This window comes from Bombina bombina, chromosome 1 (genome assembly GCF_027579735.1).
Source record: "Bombina bombina isolate aBomBom1 chromosome 1, aBomBom1.pri, whole genome shotgun sequence".
Lineage (NCBI taxonomy): Eukaryota > Metazoa > Chordata > Amphibia > Anura > Bombinatoridae > Bombina > Bombina bombina.
Window position 1 is genome coordinate 553,220,757 of NC_069499.1, and position 16,524 is coordinate 553,237,280.

The 16,524-nt window shown below is 35.6% G+C and overlaps 1 protein-coding gene across 1 annotated transcript in view; it reads right to left on the bottom strand.

Annotated features, from left to right (window-relative positions):
• The window catches only part of LOC128645613 (aldehyde oxidase 2), a 243,993-nt gene that overhangs the window by 209,786 nt on the left and 17,683 nt on the right, over positions 1-16,524 (bottom strand). Inside the window, exons 2-6 of the mRNA XM_053698720.1 lie at positions 7,610-7,785; positions 2,958-3,050; positions 2,273-2,415; positions 1,455-1,548; positions 62-171 (exon numbers count right to left, since the gene is read on the bottom strand). Of these exons, the coding sequence (XP_053554695.1) occupies positions 62-171; positions 1,455-1,548; positions 2,273-2,415; positions 2,958-3,050; positions 7,610-7,748 (579 nt within the window). The 5' untranslated portion in view covers positions 7,749-7,785. The remainder of the gene's footprint in view (positions 1-61; positions 172-1,454; positions 1,549-2,272; positions 2,416-2,957; positions 3,051-7,609; positions 7,786-16,524) is intronic.

Sequence of the window (16,524 nt, forward strand, 5' to 3'; positions counted from 1 at the left end):
TGAAAAGACATCTTGGTGAATTTTGTCCAATGGTACTAGAAAACACAAGAAACACACAAACCTTCTGGGAAAATGGAATGTTGACAGAGATTAAAATCTCTTCAGGCCTCAGTGACCCTTTGCCAGGTTCATCAAAGAGCAGCTGTCTAAGGGTGACTTGTCGTTTCCTGTCTGTACAAACAGAAGCAAAATATTGAGAATATTGACATTACAGGTTTAGAATAAAAGACTTCAGTCTAGCACTTGTCTTTAGTAAGAGAATGACTCATTAAAGCAGCTATTCGGTTATTGTCAGACTGAACAGAAATATACCTCATTTGTTTTTCTGTTAAGTGATTATCAGTACAGACTCTGTAAGTGTAAGAGAAACATTACCGTATGTTTTTATAACATTTATATTGCGTGCAGATATTTTGCAATTCATTAGTTAATTTATGATGCATTTATAAAAAAAATGCTTTATTTCCTTTCAAGGGGAAAGTGACTTTACTTTAAAATTGCATCATGGGTATTAAAAAATATACACTCTTTAGTTTCTCTCTGCTTAATCCTCACATTATGGTGTGGTGTTACACTGCTTGTGAGGCTCTGTAAGTTAATAATAGGAGGCATTGTTTTGTGGGGGTTTAGGATTTAAAGGAAGTGTTTATAGGTGTAGTAAATTATCTATATTGCAAAGTACTGATGAGGTTTGAGTGGCTTAATGAGGTTTGAGTAATGCACCAAGCCCATAAGCATTACAACCTTACTTATTTTACACTGATCACATTTTTATTTTGCAAGAAAATACATCAGATTTATTAACATGGGAGATATATACAAGAGTGCAAAACTGCACAATTTTAGCCTCATACTTTTTTGTAACATGAAGAGAACCATGTTCAGATGTTATGAGGCTTAATTTCATAAATTAAATTATATGAATTAAAGTAAAATGAATATACTAATCTACTAGTGCAAAATTATATAACCTTTGTCAGCATGGCACGAAATATGCCAACCCTTGTGGTGCCCTGGTGAGTTCCAAGCTTACTTCCATAGAAAGTAATGACGTTCTCTGGAATTCAGAATGTGACAGGGGGGACTCGAGACTGATATCAATGTATTTTTAAAGCACATACAAATCAAATTGTGCTATTTTTCATGTACTTAAACTTGCATTTGTTTCTAGTTTAACAATAGGGAATTTTTTTGTTCAGTTTTATAAGTGCATTACGTATATTGAAACAAGTTTGGCAGCTTACATTTGTTGAGAAAAAAATGAGACCTGCAGGTGTAACATGCTTAGAGAATACAATGACAAATGTGCCCTAAGGAATGCCCCTGTTCAACCTATTTACCAAGGCTGAGACATTAATATTACAATAGAAATATAAAGAGGCATTTAATAAACAGCATTGGTTCACACATTTACCATGACAGCAAGATGCTGATCTAACAATGTCATGTGTTACCTTTTGATGCCAGATTAAATGTGCAGTTTCCAACGGCAAGAATAGGATTCAGCTCCCATGAAGAACTTCCACTTAAAATGCTCCCTCCCAGTGACTATAAAGAAAATTGATGTAAGAAATATAAATTATTACATACTGGAACTAGAATTTGTAAGGCTTATATCACAAGATAGCTTGTTCTCTGACATGTTTCTCTGTAACGCTGATTAGAATAAACACATAACTCATACATAGACAAATGACTGTCTCTAAGGCATGATACTTTTGAATGGAATGAAATAAATGGGACAAAGGGAATCTCTGTGTCTCAAATGCATAAAAGTGCACTGCTGGTTTCAAAAGGGCCATCTAGTTTTTAACCTTATCTAGCAATGGGGAATTCAGTGTGACTAAAGGTGCAAATAATTCACACTTTACAGAAGACACCATTACTTACAGTCACATACAGTTTAATAATAAAATATGGCATTATATCATCATAGCAAACATCAACCTCAGCTAAGATATATTGTTGTAGCCTATGATAGATAACCGGACCATATCATTATGCTAGTGATCCTGTCCAGTCTTTCTAGTCTTCATGTCAAGCAAGAATGAATAACACTGAGGAATTCAGTCCAGAAGAAAAGGTCATGCAGAAGTGTCAATAAGAGGAGGACTTAGAGCAGTTTCTAAGAATGCTAGTAGTAAAATATTCATATGAATTGTCACCTCAAGCACAGTCACCTCCTACTTGAATTTCTTGCTTTTTAACTAGAATTTGGGAACTATTTAATAAAGAAAACTATTAGCATAATATGAAAGCATAGTAAACATACCGCATCACTCCGAATTTGCTGCCCTGCCAGCTGATGCATAATGACTCGAAAAATCTTACTTTTCTCTTCTGGTAGCTGAGATACGGCCTCAGACAAAATAGATTTTACTAATGCCAGACTACAGGCTGCGCCGATTGTTATACCTGAAACAAACAAAATCTAAAATGTATTGTCTGGAAAAAGGTTAGAGTGGTTATAAATGTTGAAGTCACGACTGGGAAATGTAACACACCAGACATCTTTGGGAAAGTATAAAGAACTGATGCCATGTTATTCTATATGAAATTAAACAAGGATATTCTGTTCAGGCTTGTGACAATATGTAGGTGTTTCTAGAAAAGTAAACTCCTCCGCATTTATGTAACCTAGGTTAGCAAAGCAAACTTGTGTGCGAGCTAAAGCGACACACCTGCATCCCTGTATATAGAATCTGATCAACCTCTCTGGTTAAAGCTTTTTTTTCATCTTACAAGATCTCTGCACATCTTAGTTAATAGATTTCATCAAAAACAGGGGAATTGAAAAAATCCTCACTAGAGAGAATACTTCTTCCATTGTTAATACAGCTCAAAAACTAAATGAATTGCAACATTTTTAAATTATATTTATCTCCACTATAAACCATTGTGCTCTACAATAACTCACAACCCCTTGCTAGAGTGGTTAATTTAAATACAGTGCATACCTTTTTCAGAATAGCTTACAATGCTCAGCTCTGGAACTCGGGCTGGTGAGATAATAACAGGATAGAATGATCCAACCAATTTGATCTGAGGTCCTAATGTAAAAAGAAAAAAAGTGATGAATTATTGTTTGGTACAGAAACATGTAAGTAAACCCATTGCTTTGAAGCCTACTATAAAAGCACCTTCATTCAGAAAACATAAAAGCAATTCCCTCATTTCCCCAAGGCTGTTGGGTACAATTAGTGATCAGATAGAAGGTAACATACATCTGCAGCACAATAAGCTAAATAAACATCAGTGGGGAGATAGATATAGCATTAAGTTTTTTATCCATTTTTTGATTTCTATTAAAAACTTCCATTGGTATGTTTGATGCTCACAATACTGTTTCCCTTAAATGCTCAGTGCTCCATTGTTCAGTGCCAATAACAAATGTAATACTACATTTGTTTTCCCGAAACTCCATGATATTGTTTCAGACTGTATGTTGATTTTCTTCATCTCTCAATGTCAGTATCTAATGCCTCCATAATCAGCAGTGTTTGGATTTTGTAAAAAAATAAAATAAACAAATCATTAAATAAACTTTTATAAAAACTGTGTTTAAGGTCAAATTGCTTGCTTGAAACATTGTCAGTTATTGAGGACCCAGAAGGATAAATTCAGCTGTTTATTTTATAAAATTTAAAGGGACAGTAAAGTCAAAATTAATCTTTCATGATTCAGACAGGGCATACAATTGTAAACAACTTTCAAATTTACTTCTATTATCTAATTTGTTTTGTTCTTATTGTATCTTTTGTTGAAAATGATACCTAGGTAGGTTCATGAGCAGCAATGCACTACTGGGAACTAGTTGCTGATTGGAGCTTGACACACATATGAGTTTTGCTATTGGTTGACCTGATATGTTCTGCTAGTTCCCAGTAGTGCATTGCTGCTCCTTCTGCAATGTTTACCAAGAGAATTAAACACATATGAAAACAGAAGCAAATTGGAAAGTTGTTTAAAAATGATTGGAAAGTTGTTTTAAAATGCATGCGCTATCTGAATCATGAGAGAAGCATTTTGGGTTTTATTTACCTTTAAACTTGGTGGCTAAACGTATTTGCAATTTCTAAAATCATATGCAAAATATTTCATTTCAGTGCACAATGTGTACATTAAACCAGTTTAGCAAGATATGTTACTAGATTTTGATTTAGAGGCTTGGGTCATACACACTCAAAGTCATATTGGAAAATTCTAACATTCTGCATTTTTACTGCAAAAAAAAGAATAGTTTGAAGAAAAGTTTTGTATAGTTAACCTTGAACAAAATGTTCTAATTATAATATATATGTGAACAAGCTGTTTAGCAAGCTGGATATTTTTTGCCATTTATTTCTTGACAAGAGCAACAATCTTTGACATAAAAGAGGATAAAGTATTACAGATATAATATTAAAAAACAAAATATTTTTTAAAAATGTTTTAATTATTCTCATAAACATTAGAGGTCTGTCACTTTATACATGTATAAATGTATTGTTATTTCCTGAAAAAGACAGCGTTGGTGAGTTATGTTTGTGTATTACTGGTGTATGATGGGGGGAAATGCCATTTACACACTAAATAAAGGGTCTTGTGAACCCCTTAGTTGAAATAGGAGGGTTTATTTTTTCCAATAAGAGTCACATTTCCATGTCCACGTATAAGTTACATGAGGGCTGTTTTAAAAGCTCTTTGGCTAGTTATGTGCTTAAAGGGACACTGAACCCAAAATTTGTCTTTCATGATTCAGATAGAGCATGCAATTTTAAGCAACTTTCTAATTTACTCCTATTATCAATTTTTCTTCATTCTCTTGCTATCTTTATTTGAAAAAGAAGGCATCTAAGCTTTTTTTTTTGGTTCAGTAATCTGGACAGCACTTTTTTATTGGTGGATGAATTTATCTACCAATCAGCAAGAACAACCCAGGTTGTTCACCAAAAATGGGCCGGCATCTAAACTTACATTCTTGCATTTCAAATAAAGATACCAAGAGAATGAAAAAAAATTGATAATAGAAGTAAATTAGAAAGTTGCTTAAAATGTCATGCTCTATCTGAATCATGAAAGAAAAAAAAATGGGTACAGTGTCCCTTTAAATCAAGAGACATTTCTAAAATGTTTAGATTTTGTGTTATTAATTTAAGAATTAGAACATCTGATCACACAGTGATACAGTCTGGTCACTGTACAGTTCAAACAATGCCTATTGTTCTACCTGTCCTGCCTGTTTACAATTATCTCTCTTCTCAGAGTAATTTACATTATGTCAACAAATACATAATATACAGACACTTTAACACTACTGGCACTGGATTCACAACTGATGAACAATTGTGTATATTTAAAAATACACATTTATTTATTTAAAAAGATAGAAAAAAAGTCTGTTTCATTGTTGTAATAAAGTGTGAAGTGAAGTGGGTTGTTTTTTTTAATGGAAATGATTGCAGTATGTATTACTCTTTTTTTTTTTTTTTTTTTTTTTTTTTTAGAATTTGGCCTTTTATTTCTTTTTTTTGCTGTTGTTATTTCATTTGAATGTTCTATTACTTCCTGTTACAGCCCCAGAAGGTTGCTGTAATCTCTAGGGATGCAAAAGAGCAGCTTTTCCTTTTATGTGGTTGCTAGGAGACACCTGGTCTAGCTGTAGTCAGTTTATTGCCCATGCTCAGTAGAGGACGTTTGCTGCAAAAAATAATGTGAAGGTAGAACTTTATTCTGTAATGTCAGCTCTCCCATCTGTGGCTGTGGCTACACTGAAAATTTCCAAGTGCTCATTTTGCAAGAAAACCAGTAAGTTCTTTTTTATGTTTACTTTGATTTTACCTTCTCTTTTTACTATAGTAACACTGTTTCATATTCCTTTAAATAAGTAACTAAATTGATTCTGACAATATATTCTCTCAGCTATGCATTGTATGTTGCAACTGATGAACATCTAGTAATAAATTACTGCCTCCTAAATTATAGTCTTAAAGGGACATTTAAATTGAAAAAAGTGTTCTAATTGATTAAAGTGTGTTATTCATTCATTATTGATTTATTTATTTATTTATTTATTTATTTATTTATTTATTTATCTGAGTGAAAACACATTTAAATAAGCAGATTTGCAATTGCTATATAACCTATTAGTTGGCAAGTACTGGTTTATATATCTATACTGTGTTAGATTTGGGTAGGACTCAGTAAAAGTAAAAGTAAAGTTAAGAAAGTGGATAAAATGAATTTTCTTGTATAAAGTAACAGTTTTGTTATTTGTTATTTTTTAATTTGTTTTGGATCCACACAGTTAATGACATGTCTTGAAATCCCAAATGAAATTAAGTTGCACTTTACTATGTGTTATTTAAACGTGTTGTTTATTGTAACCATTTCTACCAATTTCATTTATCTATTGTTAATTCAATAGTGTTAATCCAATACTGTGTAATTATTGTATAAGTGTGTCATTTAATTTGCAAAGGTAAATGGTTTAGCTGTTTTTAGAAATACAGGGCTAATCAGTCCAGTAATATCCTAGCTAAACTTGTTTAGCAATGAAATAGTTAAATTCAAACATGTAACCCTAGCCAATCAATTGGTTTTACTCCTCTTATGTAGCCCATTAGTGAGAGGGTGGTTAGGAAGCTATGAGTACGGCAGTTCAGCCAAAACGCGTAAGCTTTGGACACTAAGGGCATGTTTGTGTGTCTAATCATGTACCGCTTTTAAAGAATGGTACAATAAAGCAAAGAAAAGTTTTAATTGCAACTCCGGACTTTGCCTTCTTTAACTGTATTTTACACTCACAAACAAGTTAAAACACATATATAAGCACAAAAACACTGGTGATTGGAGGGTTGTATGACTGCCACTCCAGATTAGTATACCAGTCATTTCCTTCTTGAGTGGGGCTTTACTTACGCATTTTGCATTAGAAACACACCTAAAGAATAACATTAAAATGCATTACAGTAATGTGCTTTGAAACTTTGCAGATTGGTGTTAGGTTAGGTCTATTGCTAAACACCTTTATCAAAAAAGTCTGTATCACATTCAGAAGCAATAAATTACAGTTCTCTCTGGCAGCCAAAAGGAGAAATATGAATTTGCCAAATTAAAGCTGATGTGGATTTTTGTTTGTGACCTATTAATAGTAAATCCATCATAATGAACCTTAGTTATGTGAATTCTATTTTCCAATAATTATCCTATATTATAAAAGGTATGTTTGTCCGATGCAGTCATGCGCAGTAGAGACTGCATCGCGAGACAAACATACCTGGCCCTAAGAAGCAGGATCTGGTGATCAGTAGGAGACTGCGCACGCGTCCACTGCGAGGCTCAGTAGTGGCACGTGAGGATCAGTGGCGGAGGCCGTTGGATCGCTATGCGGCTAAGTTGGTGGGTTAGGAGGCAGGCAGGTGGGCGGATCATCGCTGGAGGGGGGTAGGAGTGGGTGGAACCACTACACTGCAGAAAAAAAAAGTTGAGAGCAGCAGGGAGGGGGTATGAGGGAGAAGTGATTTTGGCCAGTGTAACAGGCTTTAAGACTAGTTTAAAATAATAAATAAATAAATTAATTAAAGAGATTTTTTACTATGGTTCTTTCACACAGACTTTCACTGCTCACCTATAAATGTGTTCCCCACCACTAAAGGAGCCATGGGGTACAATGACTTCAGTTGTAGTAGTTCAGGGAGGCATGATGGTGTAAGCCATGTACTCCTATCACCTTGCAGGACCAGTGTTTTCCACTTCTGATCTTCCATCCTTGTGTCCGAAATAGGAAACTCAAAAACACACTGCCTAGTGAGACACAATGTAATAAATGTATAACACACCTCACAAGCACTTTGTACATATTGTGACACATATACTTACATCTGCTTACTTATTATATTAATACAAAAGGCATTGCTATGAAGTAGCTTTGTTTGAATTTGGATGAAAGAATGTTTGATCAATTGTCTAAGTCATTAATAGTTTAAATAAACAAATACAACATTCTGATGAACCCTCCAAGTAACAAACTCTAAGATTAAAATGTTATTTAGCCTATTTCATAGATGATATTCATAAAGAATACTGGAATATAGTATCATGTGACATTTGAGTGTGGTAAACCAATGTAATTGGGAACATTGTGTAAAACATTTGAATTCAGTAATAAGTACATTTTCCTATCCTTGGTTGTCAGTGTGCACACCGTTCTAATGTTACAGAGTTTTCTATCAGATCTTAGGGAAAAGATCTAATGCAAAAAAATGTACAGTCTAAGCTACATCAAGCGTATTTCTTTGTTAATGGTTTTATTTAAAAAAAAAAAAAATCTGTTTTCTTGTAACATTCAATTGTCTTGAACTCTGTCCTGTCAGCTGTTTGCAATGACACTTGAAACAGTTAAATGTGCTTCTTACCTACCCTGAATTTGTTTGTGATCCTTATTATACAACTATGCATAGTGCCCCAGGCCTACAAGTTGTAAATCAGATGAACACAGCAGGTCTTCTGAACTGATTATTTAACTGCTTAAAGTCTAAAGAGTTAAACCCTGGAACTAAAATGTGTACAGTTCTTCATCCCTCATCTAAGCTGGGACAATAATTATGCAAAAATGATATGCAGCAATTTGTTAGAGCCTGTTATTGTTTTACTGACCCTAGATAACTCATGAAAAGGGATTAAACACATAGGTGAGGTCTCTATCAGGAGATACAAGCATTGCCGCTACCAAGCAGAAGATGGCCAGTGAGCCAATTAGAAGCTTTAGTTGCACGACCGCCAACAACCAGCTTTGTTCTGCCTTGGTGCTGCACGCTTGGGTTTCCTAACCAATTTTCTCAGTTCCATCTAGCGTGTTTCTGAAAATATTACAGAGCTATGGACTTTTTTTGTTTTTTTTTTAAATGGGTGTGGGAGTTGTCCTTGTCAACCAGTGAGATGTCCTGGACCTGTTACATTTCAGCAGATGTTTTTTTTTTCTCAAATATATGATACAAAAAATGATTACCAGGTTTTTTTTAAAACAAACATAACAATATGGCATGTGCTTTTCCTTCCAGAATAGTTTCAGGCGTCATATTGTGTTTGAAAGTAGGTCAGGAGTTTGTAAGGCTTTTATTATGTAAAACAGATGCACCTAAATGTGATCTAACAATAACTTGAAGTATAACTTCAGGGGTTGGGTTAATTTAAACCTTATTAATTTTGCACATAATTACACTGTAATCTCTAATTCAAACATTTCATTCTCAAGATAAATAAATATTATTAGGGATTTAGATACATACAGGTATCTACTGCTCTCCTAACCAGATTAACAGCTCTAGATGAAGAAAAAGAAACATAAATATATCCCAGTTTCACCTAGTTTTGAAACACTAGGATTTACCAGTGCAACAAATAAAGGGGACTTTCAGTCATGAAGTATAAAATACTTCATGCTAAAAATTCCTTTATTTGTCTGAAGCGTTCACCGCACTGAGCGCCTCAGGCCACCCACGGCAGAATGCTATTCTGTTGTGAAGTGATCGTAGCCAATAGAGTGCTAGCTATCCGTCATAATGACAGCTGGGCCGCATGGCTATTGGTTAAGAGGTGGAAACGTCACCTCATTGAAAAAATAGCGTTCTGCTGCAGGCAGCCTGAGGCGCTCAGCGCGGCATATGCTATAGGAAAGTAAAGGAACTTTCAGCATGAAGTATTTTATACTTCATGACTGAAAGTTTTCTTTATTTGTTGCACTAGGATTTACCATCACTTTAAATATTCTACACTCCCTAGGAGGCAAACAATATTCATTACCCTTCAAATCCTGCAAATAGCTGGTTCAGGCAATTTGCAACATTTTGAAAACCTTGGTTACAAATGTTAGTTTTTGGGCTTTTTAGGAAGCATGGTACAAAGCACAATTTTTACACAAAAACAAGAGGTGGTCAAAATCCCTTTAATCACTCTGGGCTAGATTATAAGTGGAGCGCTAACAGTTATGCACAAGCAGATGGGGTTTATTGCGGGTGTTTGTGCACACCAGGTTTTTTGCTCGTATGTTGAAAGTAAACGCGATCGCTTGAGCATAATTGAAGTTAACGCACATCAGGTTAGCATAACCTCAGAGCTCTGGTTAACTGTTTTGCAAAACAAAAATGTTTCACAACACACGTTATCAGTTACAGCTCGAGTGGCAACATTAGCGCTCCACTTGTAATCCGGCCCTCCATAGGGGTTTAAAGCTTTAAAAACAATAGAACTGTTACTGACCATGCAAGCAGGTGTCCTGTTGGGAACATACCCCTAGGCATCTGCCAACTTTACCTATAACACATCCAAGACTGCATGCTTTGATAATAATAGAACACAAATAAAATGATACAGTATGTCACAAGCAGAGAGGATAAACATAAGAAAAGTTCAAAGTTAGCAAGTATAATAAATAGGCAGATATAATAACTGAGTAAATTATTTTCTGCTAGTTAACCGAACTCAAACTCAAATCTGTTTTCCATATAAAAGGTTTAATTAGTAAAGAGAAACTTGCTAATGTATTTTCATAATTATTTTTTCCAGTTTTGTAATTAACAAACTCTTGAAGATTGAGATTGTCTTCCCACTGCTCACAGAGTAGCCAGAGTAGATACTGCAGAAGGTGGCCCTGAAACATACTACACTGTGATTGCTGGATCAGTTCCACAGCTTTCTAATAAAAAGAGACACTAATGCAAACATTGCATGCATTTCTAACTAAGGCCTAGATTTGGAGTTTGGCGGTAGCCGTGAAAACCAGCGTTAGAGGCTCCTAACGCTGGTTTTAGGCTACAGCCGGTATTTGGAGTCACTCAAAAAAGGGTCTAACGCTCACTTTTCAGCCGCGACTTTTCCATACCGCAGATCCCCTTACGTCGATCGGTGAACCTGGTATGGTGAAGATAAGGTAGGAAGATCTTCAGGGGCTTAGTGTTAGGTTTATTTAAGGGGGGTTTGGGTTAGATTAGGGGTATGTGGGTGGTGGGTTGTAATGTTGGGGGGGGGGGGGGTATTGTATGTTTTTTTTTTACAGGCAAAAGAGCTGAACTTCTTGGGGCATGCCCCGCAAAGGGCCCTGTTCAGGGCTGGTAAGGTAAAAGAGCTTTGAACTTTAGTAATTTAGAATAGGGTAGGGCATTTTTTTATTTTGGGGGGCTTTGTTATTTTATTAGGGGGCTTAGAGTAGGTGTAATTAGTTTAAAATTGTTGTAATATTTTTCTAATGTTTGTAAATATTTTTTTATTTTTTGTAACTTAGTTCTTTTTTATTTTTTGTACTTTAGTTAGTTTATTTCATTGTATTTATTTGTAGAAATTGTATTTAATTTATTTATTGATAGTGTAGTGTTAGGTTTAATTGTAGATAATTATAGGTATTTTATTTAATTTATTTATTGATAGTGTAGTGTTAGGTTTAATTGTAACTTAGGTTAGGATTTATTTTACAGGTAAATTTGTAATTATTTTAACTATTTTAGCTATTAAATAGTTCTTAACTATTTAATAGCTATTGTACCTGGTTAAAATAAATACAAAGTTACCTGTAAAATAAATATTAATCCTAAAATAGCTATAATATAATTATAATTTATATTGTAGCTATATTAGGATTTATTTTACAGGTAAGTATTTAGCTTTAAATAGGAATAATTTATTTAAGAAGAGTTAATTAATTTCTTTAGATTTAAATTATATTTAACTTAGGGGGGTGTTAGTGTTAGGGTTAGACTTAGCTTTAGGGGTTAATACATTTATTAGAATAGCGGTGAGCTCCAGTCGGCAGATTAGGGGTTAATAATTGAAGTTAGGTGTCGGCGATGTTAGGGAGGGCAGATTAGGGGTTAATACTATTTATTATAGGGTTAGTGAGGCGGATTAGGGGTTAATAACTTTATAATAATAGCGGTGCGGTCCGCTCGGCAGATTAGGGGTTAATAAGTGTAGGCAGGTGGAGGCGACGTTGTGGGGGGCAGATTAGGGGTTAATAAATATAATATAGGGGTCGGCGGTGTTAGGGGCAGCAGATTAGGGGTACATAGGGATAATGTAAGTAGCGGCGGTTTACGGAGTGGCAGATTAGGTGTTAAAAATAATATACAGGGGTCAGCGATAGCGGGGGCGGCAGAATAGGGGTTAATAAGTGTAAGGTTAGGGGTGTTTAGACTCGGGGTACATGTTAGGGTGTTAGGTGCAGACGTAGGAAGTGTTTCCCCATAGCAAACAATGGGGCTGCGTTAGGAGCTGAACACGGCTTTTTTGCAGGTGTTAGGTGTTTTTTCAGCTCAAACAGCCCCATTGTTTCCTATGGGGGAATCGTGCACAAGCACGTTTTTGAGGCTGGCCGCGTCCGTAAGCAACTCTGGTATCGAGAGTTGCAATTGGCGTTAAATATGCTCTACGCTCCTTTTTTGGAGCCTAACGCAGCCATTCTGTGGACTCTCAATACCAGAGTTATTTTAAAGGTGCGGCCAGAAAAAAGCCAGCGTTAGATACGCGGGTCGTTACCGACAAAACTCTAAATCTAGCCGTGTGAATTTTAATTTATTTGCTGCATATTATTTCAAATCTTTATTAGAGGTAGTATTAGTATTAATAAATAACCTTTTTGTTTTACTAAATAATCTTTCTGATGGAAATTTTTTTAGCATTAACACAATAGCTGTGCTTTTGTAGAACGCAGTTTACATATACTGGAGATAGTCAGACAAGCTGGCTGGGTGACTCTGGTATCTCACTAATTTCATTTACCTACAGTAGTTGCCTCCACACCACCAAAATGACGGCGAGATTACGAGTCTTGCGTTAGCCTTAAAAAGCAGCGTTGAGAGGTCCCAAAGCTGCTTTTTTCCTAACGCTGTTATTACGAGTCTTGAAATGACAGGTGTACCGCTCACTTTTTTGGCCAGACTCGGTAATACCGCAAAGCCACTTACTTAAATTGCGTATCCTATATTTTCAATGGGACTTGCATAACGCTGGTATTACGAGTCTTCCAAAAAGTGAGCGGTACAGCCTCTCCTGTCAAGACTGGTACCGCATTTAAAAGTCAGTAGTTAAGAGGTTTATGGGCTAATGCCGTAGCATAAAACTCTTAACAAAAGTGCTAAAAAGTACACTAACACCCAAAAACTACCTATTAACCCCTAAACCGAGGCCCCCCCCCACATCGCAAACAATAAAAAAAAATTAACCCCTAATCTGCCGAACCGGACATCGCTGCCACTATAAAAAAATATATTAACCCCTAAACCGCCGCCCTCCCGCATCGCAAACACTACTTAAATTTTATTAACCCCTAATCTGCCATCCCTAACATCGCTGACACCTACCTACATTTATTAACGCCTAATCTGCCGCACCCAACGTCGCAGCAACTATATTAAATGTATTAACCCCTAAACCTAAGTCTAACCCTAACCCCCCTAACTTAAATATAATTTAAATAAATCTAAATAAAATAACTATCATTAATTAAATTATTCCTATTTAAAACTAATTACTTACCTGTAAAATAAACCATAAGGTAGCTACAATATAACTAATAGTTACATTGTAGCTATCTTAGGATTTATTTTTATTTTACAGGCAACTTTGTATTTATTTTAACTAGGTACAATAGTTAATAAATAGTTATTAACTATTTAATAGCTACCTAGTTAAAATAAAGACAAATTTACCTGTAAAATAAATCCTAACCTAAGTTACAATTACACCTAACACTACACTATAATTAAATTAAAGGGACAGTAAACACCAGAAGTTTTGTTGTTTAAAAAGGTAGATAATCCCTTTATTACCCATTCCCCAATTTTGCATAACCAACACAGTTATAATAATATACTTTTTACCTCTGTGATTACCTTGTATCTATGGCTCTGCAAACTTCCCCCCTTATTTCAGTTATTTTGACAGACTTGCATTTTTAGCCAATCAGTGCTTGCTCTTAGGAGCTTTACGTGCCTGAGCTCAATGTTATCTATATGAAACACATGAACTAATGCCCTCTAGTGGTGAAAAACTGTCAAAATGCTTTCAGATTAGAGGTGGCCTTCAAGGTCTAAGAAATTAGCATATATACCTTCTAGATTTAGCTTTCAACTAAGAATACCAAGAGAACAAAGAAAAATTGGTAATAAAAGTAAATTGGAAAGTTGTTTAAAATTAAATGCCCTATTTAAATCATGAAAGTTTTTTTTTTAACTTGACTGTCCCTTTAATTACCTAAACTAAATACAATTAAATACAATTAAAAAAAATTATCTAAAGTACGAAAAAAAACCCCACTAAATTACAGAAAATAATAAAATAATTACAAGTTTTTTAAACTAATTACACCTAATCTAATCCCCCTAATAAAATAAAAAAGCCCCCCAAAATAATAAAAAGCCCTACCCTATACTAAATTACAAATAGCCCTTAAAAGGGCCTTTTGCAGGGCATTGTCCCAAAGTAATCAGCTCTCTTACCTGTAAAACAAAGTACAATACCCCCCCAACATTAAAACCCACACACCCAACCCTACTCTAAAACCAACCCAATCCCCCCTTAATAAAACCTAACACTAACCCCTTTAAAATCACCCTACCTTGAGAAGTCTTTACCCAGCCCGGCCGAAGTCCTCAACGAAGCCGGGCAAAGTGGTCCTCCAGATGGGCAGAAGTTTTTATCGAAGCCGGCCAGAAGAGGTCCTCCAGATGGACAGAAGTCTTCATCCAGGCGGCATCTTCTATCTTCATCCATCCGGCGCGGAGCGGCTCCATCTTCAAGACATCCGACGCAGAGCATCCTCTTCAAACGAAGTCCAACTGAAGAATGAAGGTTCCTTTAAATGAAGTCATCCAAGATGGCATCCCTTGAATTCCGATTGGCTGATAGAATTCTATCAGCCAATCGGAATTAAGGTAGAAAAAATCCTATTGGCTGATGCAATCAGCCAATAGGATTGAACTTGCATTCTATTGGCTGATCAGCCAATAGGATTGAACTTTAATAACCTATTGGCTGATTGCATCAGCCAATAGGATTTTTCTACCTTAATTCTGATTGGCTGATAGAATTCTATCAGCCAAACGGAATTAAAGGGATGCGATCTTGGATGACGTCATTTAATGGAACCTTTATTCTTCAGTTGGACTTCGTTGGAAGAGGATGCTCCGTGTCGGATGTCTTGAAGATGGAGCCGCTCCGTGCGGGATGGATGGATGAAGAAAGAAGATGCTGCTGGGATAAAGACTTCTGCCCGTCTGAAGGACCTCTTCTGGCCGGCTTCGATGAAGACTTCTGCCCGTCTGGAGGACCACTTCGCCCGACTTCGTTGAGGACTTCGGCCCGGTTGGGTGAAGACTTCTCAAGGTAGGGTTATCTTCAAGGGGTTAGTGTTAGGTTTTATTAAGGGGAGATTGGGTGGGTTTTAGAGTAGGGTTGGGTGTGTGGGTGGTAGGTTTTAATGTTGGGGGGGTATTGTAATTTTTTTTACAGGTAATAGAGCTGATTACTTTGGGGCAATGCCCCGCAAAAGGCCCTTTTAAGGGCTATTTGTAATTTAGTATAGGGTAAGGCTTTTTATTATTTTGGGGGGCTATTTTATTTTATTCGGGGGATTAGATTAGGTGTAATTAGTTTAAAAAACTTGTAATTATTTTATTATTTCTGTAATTTAGTGTTTGTTTTTTTTGCACTTTAGATAATTTTTTTTAATTGTATTTAATTGTATTTAGTTTAGGTAATTAATTTAATTATAGTGTAGTGTTAGATGTAATTGTAACTTAGGTTAGGATTTATTTTACAGGTAAATTTGAATTTATTTTAACTAGGTAGCTATTAAATCGTTAATAACTATTGTACCTAGTTAAAATAAATATAAAGTTGCCTGTAAAATAAAAATAAACCCTAAGCTAGCTACAATGTAACTATTAGTTATATTGTAGCTAGTTTAGGGTTTATTTTATAGGTAAGTATTTAGTTTTAAATAGGAATAATTTAGTTAATGATAGTTATTTTATTTAGATTTATTTAAATTATATTTAAAGTAGGGGGTGTTAGGGTTAGACTTAGGTTTAGGGGTAAATAACTTTAATACAGTGGTGGAGATGTTGGGGGTGGCAGATTAGGGGTTAATAAGTGTAGGTAGGTTGCGGCGACATTGGGGGTGGCAGATTAGGGGTTAATAAATATAATGTAGGGTTCGGCGATGTTGGGAGCAGCAGATTAGGGGTTCATAACTATAATGTAGGTGGCGGCAGTGTCCGGAGCGACAGATTAGGGGTTAATAATGTTATGCAGGTGTCGGCGATGTTGGGGGTGGCAGATTAGGGGTTAATAAGTGTAAGATTAGGGGTGTTTAGACTCGGGGTTCATGTAAGGGTGTTAGGTGTAGACATACATTTTATTTCCCCATAGAAATCAATGGGGCTGTGTTAGGAGCTTTACACTGCTTTTTTGGAGGTGTTAGGTTTATTTTCAGCCAGCTCTGCCCCATTGATTCCTATGGGGAAATCGTGCACGAGCACGTTTTACCTGCTT